At 44.4% G+C, this 15532-nt stretch overlaps 1 protein-coding gene across 1 annotated transcript; it reads right to left on the reverse strand.

The window, feature by feature from the left end:
• Positions 1 to 486: 486 nt before the first annotated feature.
• LOC101660038 (tubulin beta-4B chain) lies at positions 487 to 2031 on the reverse strand. Its single transcript, XM_004702874.2, has one exon. It carries the CDS (start codon positions 1981 to 1983, stop codon positions 646 to 648), a length of 1338 nt encoding a protein of 445 aa, XP_004702931.1. The 5' UTR covers positions 1984 to 2031; the 3' UTR covers positions 487 to 645.
• Between the last annotated feature and the right edge of the window lie 13501 nt (positions 2032 to 15532).

Consider the following 15532-nt stretch of genomic DNA (forward strand, 5'->3'; position numbering starts at 1 on the left):
CTCTGCCATTTAGTCAACACTGACTCATGGCGACCCCACAGGGCAGTCTAGACCTGCCCCGCTGAGTTTCTCAGGCTGTAACTCTTCATGGGAGTAGACAGCCTAATCATTCTCCTGCTGAGACCACTATTAAAGAAAAGTCAAGTAGAATTTTCACACAGAAAGAAACATGCTTTAATGGTTACCAAAGGTGGAAAGGAAAGGGAGGGTATATTACTAACTAGGGTAGTCATATGCCGAGGCAATACACAATAACGAAGGGACCAGCACAAAATGATCAAGGCAGCAGAAAACACTGGGAGGCATACAAACGTTAAAGACACATGCACAGTCCTGCAACAATAGTAACAGCAACCTGGGAGTGGATACAGAGACAGAGATGCAAGCTGAGCATTTGTGGGAAGGAGAATGGGACTAGATCCACGAATAGATAAAAGTTTGACAGAATATTTGTACATGAGTATTTACATATGTTACAAATTTTTTTTTTTTTCACTATGAAAATGCTTTAATGGAGGTGTCTGTACAGAGTGTGATGTGAGACAGAAGGACAGCAAGTGCAGGACAGTGAGACGTGTACACCGACAGGCTGAGAGTGAATAAAGAGTTCACACCGCTAATGCTTCTGCTTCCCTGCCGGCCGCCCTACGCCACTTCCTCCTCGGCCTCCTCCTCAAACTCGCCCTCCTCCTCGGCCGTGGCGTCCTGGTACTGCTGGTACTCGGACACCAGGTCATTCATGTTGCTCTCAGCCTCGGTGAACTCCATCTCGTCCATGCCCTCGCCCGTGTACCAGTGCAGGAAGGCCTTGCGCCGGAACATGGCGGTGAACTGCTCGGAGATGCGCTTGAACAGCTCCTGGATGGCCGTGCTGTTGCCAATGAAAGTGGCCGACATCTTTAGGCCCCGGGGTGGGATGTCGCACACGGCCGTCTTGACGTTGTTGGGGATCCACTCCACGAAGTAGCTGCTGTTCTTATTCTGCACGTTGAGCATCTGCTCGTCCACCTCCTTCATGGACATGCGGCCCCGGAAGACAGCGGCCACCGTTAGGTAGCGGCCGTGGCGAGGGTCGCAGGCAGCCATCATGTTCTTGGCGTCGAACATCTGCTGGGTGAGCTCGGGCACGGTCAGGGCACGGTACTGCTGGCTGCCCCGGCTGGTCAGCGGCGCGAAGCCTGGCATGAAGAAGTGCAGGCGTGGGAAGGGCACCATGTTGACGGCCAGCTTGCGCAGGTCGGCATTGAGCTGGCCGGGGAAGCGCAAGCAAGTGGTGACACCGCTCATGGTGGCCGACACCAGGTGGTTGAGGTCCCCATAGGTGGGTGTGGTCAGCTTGAGGGTGCGGAAGCAGATGTCGTAGAGGGCCTCGTTGTCGATGCAGTAGGTCTCATCCGTGTTCTCCACCAGCTGGTGCACAGACAGCGTGGCGTTGTAGGGCTCCACCACCGTGTCAGAGACCTTGGGCGAGGGCACCACGCTGAAGGTGTTCATGATGCGGTCGGGGTACTCCTCTTGAATCTTGCTGATGAGCAGCGTGCCCATGGCGGAGCCAGTGCCACCGCCCAGCGAGTGGGTCAGCTGGAAGCCCTGCAGGCAGTCACAGCTCTCCGCCTCCTTCCTGACCACATCCAGCACAGAGTCGACCAGCTCTGCGCCTTCTGTGTAGTGCCCCTTGGCCCAGTTGTTGCCAGCACCACTCTGACCGAAGACGAAGTTGTCCGGACGGAAAATCTGTCCGAATGGCCCAGAGCGCACCGAGTCCATGGTGCCGGGCTCCAAGTCCACCAGCACGGCCCGTGGCACGTACTTACCACCGGTGGCCTCATTATAATAGACATTGATCCGCTCCAACTGCAGGTTGCTGTCGCCGTGGTAGGTCCCGGTGGGGTCGATGCCGTGCTCGTCGCTGATCACCTCCCAGAACTTGGCGCCAATCTGGTTTCCGCATTGCCCGGCCTGCAGGTGCACAATTTCTCTCATGGCGGCAGCGGCGGCGTCACGGGCAGGAGGACGAAGACAGGAGCGAGAGGGGGGCGCGCAGACTCCATATGTTACAAAATTTATCCATGAATATTGTAGAACATACAGGGTCACAGTTATGAAAACTTTTTAACCAAAACCAAACATCTTGAGAAAATGAATTGCTGGGCTGAAAACACCGGTCTTGGGGGCATCAGGATCAATTAGTCCAAATAGTCCACAAAGAAAATATTCACCATTGTACTTTGGGGAGTAGTTACTATGGTCTTAAAGCTTGCGAGTGACCATCTAAGGCAAAAGTATTCCATCTCTTCTTATCTGGAGCAAAGAAAAGCGAATAAAATAAAAAAACAGATGGAAACTAGGAGTAATGGAAAAAAGTGAATAAAATAAAAAACAGATGGAAACTAGGAATAACGGACCACACCAACTTCAGCCCCCAAGACTCTGAGACCAGGAAGAGCTTGATGGTGCCCACCTGCCACTTCTGACGGCTCTGAAAGGGGTCATAGTAGAATGCTCTGGACAAAGTGGAGGAAAAACAAAAGTCAAAATTATAAAAAAGAATCAGGTTTACTGATTGGATAGACTGGTGGAATCTCTGAAACTATGGCCCACAGTCACCCACTGAGTTTAGAACTAAAACCCCTCAAAGTCCAGTTTTCAGCTAAACAATACATGGGTCTGATGAATAATAACACCTTGGAGTAGGAGAGTAATCAAGCACAGAGATCAAAGGGCAGCATTTGCAAGGTGCAAAGTTTAGCAGCCAGGGGACAGAAAAGAAGGATCAATGGAAATGGGAAATGCAGGGAAGAAGTGCAATGAGTGCCGTTGCAGCACAGGGATTGCAAATAATGGCATGCAGCAAACTGTGCATGAAGTGCTCAAGGGAAAACTGCTCTGCAAACTTTTAACCAAATAAAAATGCAGGCTAAAAAAAAATATTTTTAAATTAATAAAATACTCATCACAATATATTTTTATCTACAGAGTTAATCTGGATCTCAAATGTCCCTTATTATTTGATAAAGGTTGCAAGCCTATTCCAAGTGTTTCCGGAAATTACATTGTTCCATTTTAAATGGTACGCTAAAGATTTCTATTAGATTTTTCTTTTTCAGGAGGCATAGCAGTCAAAACTAAGGAACCCAACTGCCATTCACAACAGAGCTCAACTGTGGCTGCACTGTCTTTGTCTTGCTGAAAACATGATAATGCCAAGCAGAAAGGAGACCTATAAATATTCTCTTCCAGACACTGACATTGACCTACACGGCTTGACAGAAACATTAAAACATGGAGAGATCTGATGAGTTCTATAGAAATCCCCACCCCCACCCCCATGCAAAGGTAGCCAGGGTTGGAGAATGGTTGAAGATCGGAAAGCTTTCTTGTCCATTGTTACTGTTTTCTTGTCACATTGAAAAGGCATTTCTAGGTCAGCATTTCTCCTGACCTAGCAGTAAATTGGTTTGTGGGGCTGCGGATACATAAACATGTTACTTTTTAAACTGACATTTCCCAGAATGCAAGCGCCTGTCAGTTCTTACACCGACCATCGCTGAAACCTTTTCACGTACTACAAACTCTCACACTGTGCTTGGTGAAGAAATGGATTTCACAGAATACAAACAAGGATTTGTGCCCAGCACTGGTTCTTAGACGCATACTATCAATTTCCCTGGAACTTTTACTATAAAGAGCCACCAGATGGCTCTGTAGCCACAGTGAAGGTTGCTAAATTGGGCTGCGTCTCTCACTGCGAAACAGCCAAGGATGGCAAGGACTCAGCATGGCCAGCGGGTGGCGATCTTGGTGGCCCTGACAATACGGTACCTTCCATCCGGCGTTGTTCTAGAGACAGCCGTGGTTTTCGTTGTTGTTTTGTTTTGTTACTTTTTTCTTTTGCCTTTACTGGTTTCTTGATTTGTTAATAAGGGGATTTAATATATTAACCAGTAGGAGATTAACAATTCCAATATATATATATATATTACAATTATCAATTGCAATTGTTATTGATATAAAAATTCATATATATATATTGCTGTTCTAGGATGTGTGTGTATTCCACTTAAGCTTGTTTAAATGGGAGGAAAATAAGCTATATTTAAGATTCTGGAACTATTTTTGTCCTGTAAATCTTAAAGAAGATGTTTCTCTTGGCAATTTTCAAACTGGATTAGTTCCTACTCTTACTAGGTGCAATGCACATTCTTCCATAAGTAGTTGTTGGGTGCTACGCAGTCAATTCTGACACATATCAACCTTACAGCTCTGCCTGGTCCTGCGCCCTGCCCTCAATGACTGCCATGTTTGAGCCTATTATTGCAGCCACTCATTATTGTCAATCCATCTTGCTGATAGTTTTCCTGGGAACTAATACTGTAAGCATAATGTGACTGGTTCTTCCCAATAACATGTCTGCAGTACACAAGTTTCATCACCCTTGCTTCCAAGGTATATTCTGGTTGTACTTCCTCCACAGATTCGTTAGGTCTCTCTCTTTAGAAAATTTACTAATCATTTTGTTGGGGGGGGGTGGCTCTTACAAATCTTACTCATTGGTTCTCTCGACAGGCCATGATACATCCAGCTTTCTCCACCAACACCATAGGCGTCTGTTCTTGACTCTCATTTGCATGTGAGGGGATCAAAAAGACCATGCTTTGGGCAAAGCATACCTATTCCTTAAAGTGACAGATTGACTGGCTAATACTTCAAAGAGGACTTTTGTGGTATATTTGCCCAATGCAAGGTATTCTTTTCTTTTGTTCTTTTTCAGTGAATGGCAAGAGAGACATACGTGTCAGTTTACTGCTCCTAAGGAGAAAGCTTTCAGTCTTTTGACAGTGAGAATGATCTTAGCTATGGGATTTTCTTTCTTTAAAAAAAGACATTTTATTGGGAGCTCTTACAGATATAGTAGCATTCCATACTTCAGTCACATCAAGCAATATTGTACACTTGCTACCACAATCAGTTTCCAAACATTCTCCTTCTTCTTGATCTCCTTGATATCTGCTCCTCTTTATCCCCTCTCCCCTGAACCCTTATTATTATTATATATAATAACATTATATATAATATATTATAACTATATATATTGCCGTAATCTTACACCATCTAATCTATCCATTTACCTACAGCTCTGTTGTTCACTCCCCTCTAGTGGGATTATACAGTCATCATTGCTGTCAGCTCTCCCTTCCCCGCTTCCTCCATCCCTCTTCCCATACGCTCAGGAAACTGTTACTCCTGCTACTTTTTCTGGGGGGTATATTGTTTTCTTGACTCATGTTTGCATGGATGTAGATTATGGATCGAAGTTAAATGATCAATGTATAACTGCCCCCTTCCCCTCCCAGGATGACAAACAACAGAAACATGGGTGAAGGGATACAGTGGATGGTATAAGATATGAAAAGAATAATAATTTATAATTTATCAAGGGTTCATAAGGGTGGGAGGGTATGGAAGGGAGAAAAAAATGAGGAGCTGATTCCAAAGGCTAAAGTAGAAAGAAAATGTTTTGAAAATGATGATGGCAACATATGTACAAGTGTGCTTAACAAAATGAATGCATGGATTGTTATAAGACCTATAAGAGTCTCAACCAGATGCACCAAGATGTGAATACAACATACCAGCATACACCAGGGAACCAAGAGAGGTCTGTGGGGCTGGCCCCAACCCCAACTATGTGGACACCTCCCTGCCCCCTCAGAAGAATGCACTTCAGAGGACAGCAGTGGGGCTACAGCTTGGGGAGAGGGGAGCCTCAGATTCAAGCACACGGGAGAAACGCAAAGGGATGGAGAGGGAGGAGAAGACATCCTGGCCCACCAAGCCATGAGGACGATGTTCCTGCTCAGAGGAGACAACGCACGGGGAGGACGGTAGGGCTAGCCCCACCACGGGACCCAGTGTCCCTCACTGAATCATGATGCTGCGAGGGACAGCACTGGAGACACAGTGTGGGAATAGTGCATTGTCTGGTCCCATCACGCTGGAGTGAGGCACTGAGGGCATGCAACAGAGCAGCAGGGGAAGCAGAGTGATGAAACCCCCGGGGAATACCAAAAATACACTTTGGAGACAGTGTGGCATATCATCAGACTCAACTGGAAAACACTCGTAAAGGCCAACAAACAGACCTTGAACTATTTATAGGCTTTTCCATTTTTGTCAGTGGCTTTCTTTTTGTTATTGTTATTTTGTTCTTGTTTCTGCTGTTATTGTTTTGTTAGTTTAGACTTCGTTTGTTGTTTTATTTGGCTTTTCCTCGTTTTTTGCACTTGTTAATGTATCTGCATGCCTATCAAGATAAGATAGGCAGGATAAATAATTCAGAGATGAAAAGAACGGCACCTATGGTTCCGGGGGAGGGGGTGGGGTATGGGAGAAGGGGAGGTGAGAGAAAAGAAGGGTGTAGGGGTAACCAACCCAAGGACAAGGGAAGAACAAGTAAACTATAATCAATGGAAGGAAGGTTGTAGAATGCCTAATGGGGCTTAATCAAGGGCAATGTAGCAGCTAGGAATTACTAAACCCAGATGAAGGCCAAACATGATAGTGGGACAAGAGGAAAGCAAAAGTAAATAGAGGAAAGAACCAGGAGGCAAAGGACATTTATAGAGGCCTAAATACAGCCATGTACATATGTAAACATATATATATATAACAAGGGGAATAGAACTATGTACTCATATCTATACATTAAGAATTAAGTTTGCAGATGGACATTGGACCTAGACTCAAGTACTCACTCAACACAAGACCACTTTGTTTTAACAATCCGGCATTCTGTGGTGCTCACCTTCCTGACACAATCACTGAAGACAAAATGGGTGCATAAGCAAATGTGGTGAAGAAAGCTGATGGTGCCCGGCTATCAAAAGATATAGTGTCTAGGGTCTTAAAGGCTTGAAGAAAAACAAGCGGCCATCTAGCTTGGAAGCAACAAAGCCCTCATGGAAGAAGCACACCAGCCTGTGTGATCATGAGGTGTCAATGGGATCAGGTATCAGGCATCTAAGACCCAGAACAAAACCATACCCAAGGTGAATGGGGTGGGGCTGTGTGTCATGGAGTGGAGCCCCAATGCCCATCTGTAGACAATTGGACATCCCCTCACAGAGGGGTCACAGGGAAGAGATGAGCCAGTCAGGGTACAGTATAGCACTGATGAAGCACACGCCTTTCCTCTAGTTCTTTGTGCTTCCTTCACTCCACCGTCATGACCTCAATTCTGCCTTACAAATCAGATTAGACCAGAGCATGCACTACAGATAAGAGCCTGTAACAGATAAGAGCCCGCAACACAGGGAATCCAGGATAGATAAACACTTCAGGGTCAACAATGAGAGTAGAGATACCAGTAGGATTAAGGGATGGTGCGGGGAGAAAGGGGGAGTCGATGACAAGGATCAATCTAGAATCCCCTCCCAGGAGGACAAATAACAGAAAAGTGGGTGAGGGGTGACAGAGGGCCATGTAAGATATGGAAATAATAATCTATAACTTATCAAGGGCTTGTGAGGGAGGGTGGGTGGGGGAAGGAGGGAGAAGAAGTGGGTAGCTGATATCAGGGGCTCAAGTGGGAAAAGAATGTTTTGAAAATGATGATGGAGGCATATGTGCAAATGTGCCTGACACATTGGATGAATGTATGGATTGTGATAAGAGATGTAAGAGCCCTCCCCCAAAAAGTATTAAAAAAAAAAGAACAGTAAGAATCCCCAATGAAATGATTAAAAATATAAAATTTAAATTTAAAAAATGAAGCAGAGCGCACAAGAATCAATAGAGAGATTCTTGTTGAAACTATAGGTTGGAATATTTTTTGAAGCTCCCTCCCACTGTCACTGATGCCGCCACCCCCAGGTGATTAAAATGTTCAGAGTAAAGGATCATTGGGTATTAAGCTAAAAGGTGTAAGAGACACACTTGTCAGCCCTCCCCCTCTGCCACCACTTTAGCACCTTGAGGCATTGTTTGCCGAGTTGTTCTATATTGCCTTAGACTCTTTGAAAGGTATAGGATGGGGGAGGGTTTATAAGGGACTGGGATAATCCGACAAAAGGAAAGCCATTTCTATAGGCCTCAACTACAAGACTACGCCAGCCCTGAGTATCGCAAAGCAATGGAAGAATTGAAGCCAAGAATCAGATCTGTAGTAGGCCAGTTATCTGCATTCAGGATATTTCAGTTAATCCTCACGATTACCGGCAAGGTTAGCACTACAGTTTTGGCCCAGTTTATACAGGAAGGTAGTAAGAAGGTAAGCACTTGGCACCACAGTGAAAAAGCCTGTTTCAGGGGTGGGCTGGGGGCGGAGTGAGCGTGAGAGAAGGCCTAGAGAGCAGATGGGAGGGGCAACAGAAACAGCTGCAAACAAAGGCCACCTTGTCCCCTTTTCAGGAGGCCCCAGTCTGCCCGGACACCGCAGCCGCTGGATCTGGAGACAGAGTCCTACCCAGCCTTCCATTCAGTCCTACTGTTTCCATCCCCGTTGTACGAACAGAAGGACTGCTCTCCCAAGGACTCGCAGGAGAGGGCAGTCAGTGCGTGGTCCAGGCGGCTCATTGTGCGATGCTCCCACACTCTCCGTGCTTTTCCCTCCTCACAGGACGTCTTTCCTCTTCTGTACCACCTGTCTGTTTACTCTTGACGTTTCAATCTCCTGAGCACGTTGCTCACCTGACAACCTTCCGGAGAAGAGCCTGCTCTTGGGGTATATTTAGCGGTGTTGGTCCAGCAATGGGGTCTACATTGTACCTAAACTGCTTTCAACAGTTTCTGAGACAATCTCCACCATTTAAAAGTCTCTGCTCAGAGAATTTACCATACAACTCTCACTTTCACCTGCCAATTCCCCTTAATCCCTCCTACTACTGAAAGCTTGCTGTGGGGCTCATATGCTCTCCGCCTCTCCCATGAGCCACATCACCATAGTGACAAAGAGAGGCTCCAGCTCTGTGGTTTCCCCATGGCCCGAACCCCAGGGCAATCTTACTCCATGTTACCAGCTGCATGTACCCTGAGCCTTCCTAACACCCAGGTGCTTTCAGATCTGAATGTCATACACCTTTCTGCTGTTTCAGCTCTGAGAAAGGGATTTTCACACTTTCCTGTATGAAAGAGGGCTTGTTAAAACATACCGTTGAACCAACTTAAAGGTTCTGACTCAGTAAGCCTGTGTTGGAGCCCATGAACTTGCAGGCTTAAGAACTTGCTAGGTGCTGCTGCTGCTGGTTGTGATGCTCACACTGAGTGTCCTTATTCTGAGAGGTATTTTCAGCCCTGAACACACACCAGAGCTCTTTTTCCACTCCATTCTCTAGAGGTTTCATCTGTTCCTACAGCTCCCTACAATTCAACGTGCGGCCAGGTTAAAAGTCTACAGTGCTGAGTATCTTGACGCACCATTTGCCTCCTTTACCCTCTTATCCCCCCGTACCAATCCTCTCAAACTCCTTGCATTGTTGAACAAAAATGGCAACAGTGATCAATCCAACTTTCTGCTGTTTCCACACCTAACCCTGGGATGCTGAGCACACAGTTTTGTAGATGTGGACCATTGCCAGTGTAGAGTCTCTAGTCTCTGGAGGGTATTCAACACTATTCAACATCCCACTGATGGGTCCCTTGCCAACTCTCTCTGCTCTCTAGGCTCCTCATCCTGGTCATGGGCTTGGCTGTCAGACATGTCTGTGTTTGCAGCTCTGAAGTAAGAGAAGCTCTGAGCCTCAGTTGTTATTACAAGGATGTTGTAATGCTTTTATGTCAAGTGCCCAACACAGTGCCAACCACACTGGACATTCACCCACAGAAGTGTTAATGTTATTAGGGTAGTGCTAACATGGCACTTATAAGAAGATGTGAGTGGAGTTTAGCCTGTCAATCATGTCAGAGCTTGATGACCTCTGTTGGAGGTGTGACCAGGCTAAGTGGCTCTCTGGAGGTCAGCCTCTCTCTCTTTTGACTTCACCTTCAAGCTGGTGAGCCACTCTGAGATCTGCCAGAGCCCTGGAGATAGTTCTACTGCCATTGGTTCCACAAGACTTTGCACCTACCAGCCGGTGATATTTCTGCATTGGCATCATTGCTTGTGGCTGCATGAGTCTGAAGACGGACTTAAGGACTAGTAACAGACTTATGGACTTGAGTTGGACTGGGCTGGGATGTTTCTGTGATATATAATTGCTTCTTAATAAAGCTATTTCTTACACATTTATGAGTGTCACCGGATTTGTTTCTTTAGTCAACCTGGCCTAAGACAGGTAGCTATCATTTAGTAGATTCCCACCAACTCCACAAATAGTTTTGACTCTTCAATTTCCTGTTTGCCTGTGCCCACATTTACATAGAAGTAGTAGGGAAACATCATGTCCTCCCCTCCTTCCTTACAGGTCCAATAAATATACAATCTTATCCTTATATAATTGAAAGTTGGGAAGAGTCTCTTCTGGCTTCTTGACAGCCTCTCACTTTCTCTCACTTTTGCGTGAGTTCAGAGAAAGGGAGAGCACAGTGGCCCATCCCTTTGTTTTTCTCTTTGTGGAGCGGTTGTCTGGTGTCTCCTCCTTGGTCATGTGTGGCAAGTGGTTTGCTGGGACTCCGAATTCTGCACTCTCAAGACTGTCCCATGCCTGGTGGAGATTGCATTTCCATCCGCACGGGAGTATGTTTGCTGGATAGGATGGAGAGGAGAGTGATAAGAGAGCTCTTAGCCTAATATGTAAACCAAACTTTCTTATCAGCTTTCTCATAAAGAACCAGATTCCTAAATCGGTGATTACTCTATGTTATCTCTCAGTTAGTTTCAAATATGGAGGGAAGGGGAACAAGGGAACATTCCCATTAGAAGACGTTTGTTTTCCAGTTCCTCCTGAGGCTAATTTTTCTGTCTATGCCTCTCTCACTCTTTCAGGGATAACATTCTATCAAGTTTCCTTTCCTCTAAAAAGTTCTTCTTTATATCCCTTTCTGCAAGTTCTTTTGCTAAACTTTTAGAGCCTGAACCAAAGAAACACAAAACCAGACGCATTGCGATAGAGTCATTCTGACTCATCATAACTCTATAGGAGAGGGCAGAATTGCATCTGTGGGCTTCCAATACTGCAAATCGTTGCTCAATAGAAATTCTCATCATTTTCCTGAGGAAGAGCTGATGGTTTTGAACTGCTGACCTTCTGGTTAGCAGCCCCAAACTTAATTCACCACCCCATCAAGGCTCCTACTTAGAGAACAAAGTTGTGGGGAGGGGAGTGGGAATTAAGTATTTTCTTGTTCAGAAGAAAACAAAACAAATATCCAACTCATTTTATAGGACATTTATCCTTCTCTTCAGAGCTGGTGAGCACTGCCTACAATCATCCTCATGTCCTCTGCTGCAGCCCCAAAGAGCCGGTTGAACTCTGCCCACCAAGGTCACCACTGGCCTCTTACAGCTAGTCAGTGCATCCTTTTCAGTCCTCATCTTGTTTATCAAATCTACAGCACTTGACACTATTGACCAAAAATGTTTTCTTTTTATTATTTTTTCTTTTAAAAATAGTTTTATTGGGGGATTTCCACAAATCTTATGACAATCCATCATTCAGTTGTATTAAGCACACTTGTACATCTGTCACCATCAACATTTACAAAACATTTTCTTTCTATTTAAGCCCTTGGTATCAGCTCCGTTTTCCCTCCTCCCTACTCTACTCTCCCACCCTCATGAATCCTTGATCAATTATATATTATTGTTGCTACTTTGTATCTTACACTGTCCATTGTCTCCCTTCACCCACATTTCTGCTACTCATCCCCCTGGGGGTGAGCTATATATCTAAACTTGTGATGGGTTCCCCTTTCTCCACGCCCCCCACCTGGCCCCACCATCTTCCTACCCTCATGCTGTCACTACCCTCACGACTGTTCCTGCGAGTTTTGTCTGTCGTGAATTCCATGTGTCGAGAGGTCTTCTCTGTGCCAATGCATGTACTCTGGTCTAGCTGGATTTGTAAGGTAGAACTGGGTCATGGTAGGGGTGGGGGTGGGGGCATTCAGGAACTAGAGGAATGATGTGTGTTTCATCGGTGCTATACTGCACTCTGGTTGAATCGTCCCTTCCTTGTAACCCTTCTGTGGGGGGATGTCCAATTATCTACAGATGGGCTTTGAGTCTCCACTCTAACCCCACTCACTCACATAGATAATTTTGTTTTGTTTTGGATCTTTTGATATCTGATACCTGGTCCCGTTGACACATCATGATCACACTGGGTGGTGTGCTTCTTCCATGTGGGCTTATTTGCTTTCTTGTTAGATGGCTGATAGTTTAACTTCAAGCCTTTAAGACCCTAGATGCTATATCTTTTGATAGCGCCATCTACTTTCTTCACCACATTTGCTTATGTACCCATTTTGTCTTCAGTGATCAGGTCAGGAAGTGACTATCAAAGAGTGCTAGGTTATTAGAACAATGTGTTCTAGTGTTTAGGGAGGCCTTGTGTAGGGGCCCAAAGTATGTCTGCTATCTTAATATATAACATATAAATATATGTACATTGGTCTCTATCCCTTTCATTATAAATCAATGTATTTACATATATACATGCCTATAGCTATATCTCTATAAATAGCTTTTACTTCCTACATCTTTCCTCTATTTCCTTTCACCTTCCTCCTGTCCCACTATCATGCTCACCCTCCACTCAGCTCTCAATAATTCCTCTTGGATACAATGCACTTTATCAAACCCTACCAGGCCTCCTCACCATCAGTTTTAGATCTCTTGTTGTTCCTCATCCCTGAGTTTATTGGCTCCCTGCTCCCCTGCCCCACCCTCTGGTCTCCCATGTTCCCCTGGGACCACCAGTCTCATTGTTTTTTCATTGACATTGTTTGTCCTTCCTATCTTATATGGATAAACATAGGGTGAAAGAAAGAAAAACAAACAAACAAACAAAAAAACCCTGATAGTTCCAGGTCTGTCTGCTGACCTTTATGAGTGTTTTCCAGTGGGGTCTAATTGGGTGCCACACCCTGTCCCCTGAGTCAGAAGTTTAATTTCAAGATTTCTCAGGGACTTGGTTATTTTGCTCCCCTTGCTGCCCTATTGTACTCCCTTTGCTTGGGGCACTGTGCTTGGGGCAGACTAGACACATTTTCTACACAGTGTGTCCAGTGCTGCCCCCATAGTGCTATGGGTCAGTGAGGGAGTGTTGGGTCTTATGGTGAGGTCAGTCCTAGGGTCCTCTCTTAACTAAGAGGGAGAGAGAGGGAGAGAGAGAGAGAGAGAGAGAGAGAGAGAGAGAGAGAGAGAGAGAGAACCTCATCATGACCCACCAAGCCCTGGGGATGACATCCCTGCTTGGAGCAGCCAAAAGTGTTTTTTGAAATAGTCAACTCAATTTATTTCTTACCATGTTTTTGTTTTGAAAGTTATTCCATTTCTGCTTCTCAGATTTTTTTGAAGTCACCTTCATTCTCTTTCCCCTTAAGTGCCTGGACTCCTTCCTGTCTTCCTCCTTCTGATATCACCCTCTCCTTCTCTAAGCACCTATGTATACATGGTCTGACATATGCACACAAAGACTCTTTTTTACCTCTCCCTCTGTGGAGCACATGTCCCAGGGGTACCTCAATGTGAGTCCATACTTGGCTCACTTGTTTGCTTTTGCATCCACATCTTCCACCTGTATCTCACCAACAAACCCCGAAAGAAACAAAGTCTCTCTCCATGGTGCCTACACCTGCCATTTGACTAGCTCATCTCAGCCCAATTTAGAGGTAGGTGGCTGACTGCTAGGTGTGACCAGTTCTACACAGTTCTGAAGACTCAGTTCATCTCATTTCCTCTGTGATGGTCCCCAGGAACCGTACTCTGGTGGGGTTGCCTATGACCTTCTGAAGGAAGGAATGCTGAAGCCCCCGGGCTAGCACACATCTCAGTACTAGGTAAGTATGTGTGCTACAAGGAGATCTTAGGCCAGATAGGTGCTTTGCAAACTTATCTCTACTACTTAGAGGTTAGGTGACCTTAGTCTTCATTTATGTATCCATAAAATGGGATGGTTATTTTAAAACAAGTTAGTGCTTGTCATGGGCTTCCCTAGTAAGAATTATTATTGATCTAGACTAGAGTCTGTGACTAAGGCTCTATTTATCCAGCTATGGAGCATAAAGGGGAAATGGCTTTGCTCTATGGAAATGTTGGAGGAGGAGTCAAGAAAAGGGAGAGAAGGGAGAAGAGAAAAGAAAGAGCAATTTAATAAGGAGAACTTTTGGGAAATGAGTGTGTGTGTGTTCAAATAGTATTATTTCCCTCTCAGCTTTTTGGTCTATATAGCTTAAATATGAGTCTGTAAAAGAATGTGGCTTGTTATCTACTTTACTCACATGTAAATCATAGACAATGACATTTCTTTTATATAGACACTACAAAAATTAACTTGTGGGTTAAACATGTTTTAGGATATTTTAAAAAAGATGTTATGTAAGGATTTATACCAGGACAGTGATAATATCACCAGTGAGGTTGATAAGCAACTTGTTGCACTTAAAAATACATTTTTAATCCCTTTCCTCACTGGTTATCATAGATGTCAAGAGAACAGTAAAATATAGTAAGTAATAATAAAAATAAATGGAAATTGAGTCAAAATATTGAAGGAAATTATATAAAAATTTTACATATTGCTTCACCTTGAAATAATCAGTGAGAAAGCTACCAAGAAGTTATTTAATTTCATATAATGATCATTTTGTGGCTTGTTTTCCAGACTAAAATCTTCCCAGTTGAATAACAACAAAAAATGGCAATTGAACTTGTGCATTAAGCAACTAGCAAATCCTCTCAAACTGGGCATCAGGAATGCGAATAGCTTTGCTATCATGCAGAATGCACCGGAAAGTGGATTGTTTCCAATGCAGTTAGGTTAAAATTTAGCACCCTATCATTTGATCTCCCTTATGGTCCATTTAAATATGTCCCAGTTTTTAATATTTTCTGCTTTCTTTTCAATTGAGTTTTTATCTCTTTTACTTTGTTATTGCTCTTAGTTTTTAAAAAAAAATGTTTTTCTGTATATGAAATCCAGGACAGGATAAAGACTGTAACAGGATTAGTGGTTCTTTGGGGGTATATCAGGGGAGGTTGGGGAGGAAATGGGGAACTAATGACGATGAGTACAAGAATGACGAAAATGTTCTAGAACTGATTACGGTGATTATTGTATAACAATGCTTGATGTGATTGAGCTATTGAATTGTATGACATGTGAATTATATGCAAATAAAACTGTTTTTTTTAATGACGATTGTCTTTTTCTTTTAGATTTGCTTTGGCAATATTTCAAAATACCTGGATGTTTGGTCCATATGAGATGAGCTTGCTGAAATGACTGTACCCCTCAGGTATCTTGATGCTTGTAGAAAACGTTGATGGAAATTTGAGCCACTGGACCTTGCAGAATGTGCTCAAAAGCAGCCGTGGTGGTAAAAGTTGTTCAGCCAGGAATGTGGGCCCTCTGCTGAAAAGGACAGCTTGGCA

This window comes from Echinops telfairi, unplaced genomic scaffold, assembly GCF_000313985.2.
Source record: "Echinops telfairi isolate 266 unplaced genomic scaffold, ASM31398v2 ScPeMD7_57;HRSCAF=196, whole genome shotgun sequence".
Taxonomy (NCBI): Eukaryota; Metazoa; Chordata; class Mammalia; order Afrosoricida; family Tenrecidae; genus Echinops; species Echinops telfairi.

Excerpts from the sequence above, each read along its gene's own strand:
- LOC101660038 (XM_004702874.2), bottom strand. The coding sequence starts at position 1,983 with ATGAGAGAAATTGTGCACCTGCAGGCCGGGCAATGCGGAAACCAGATT.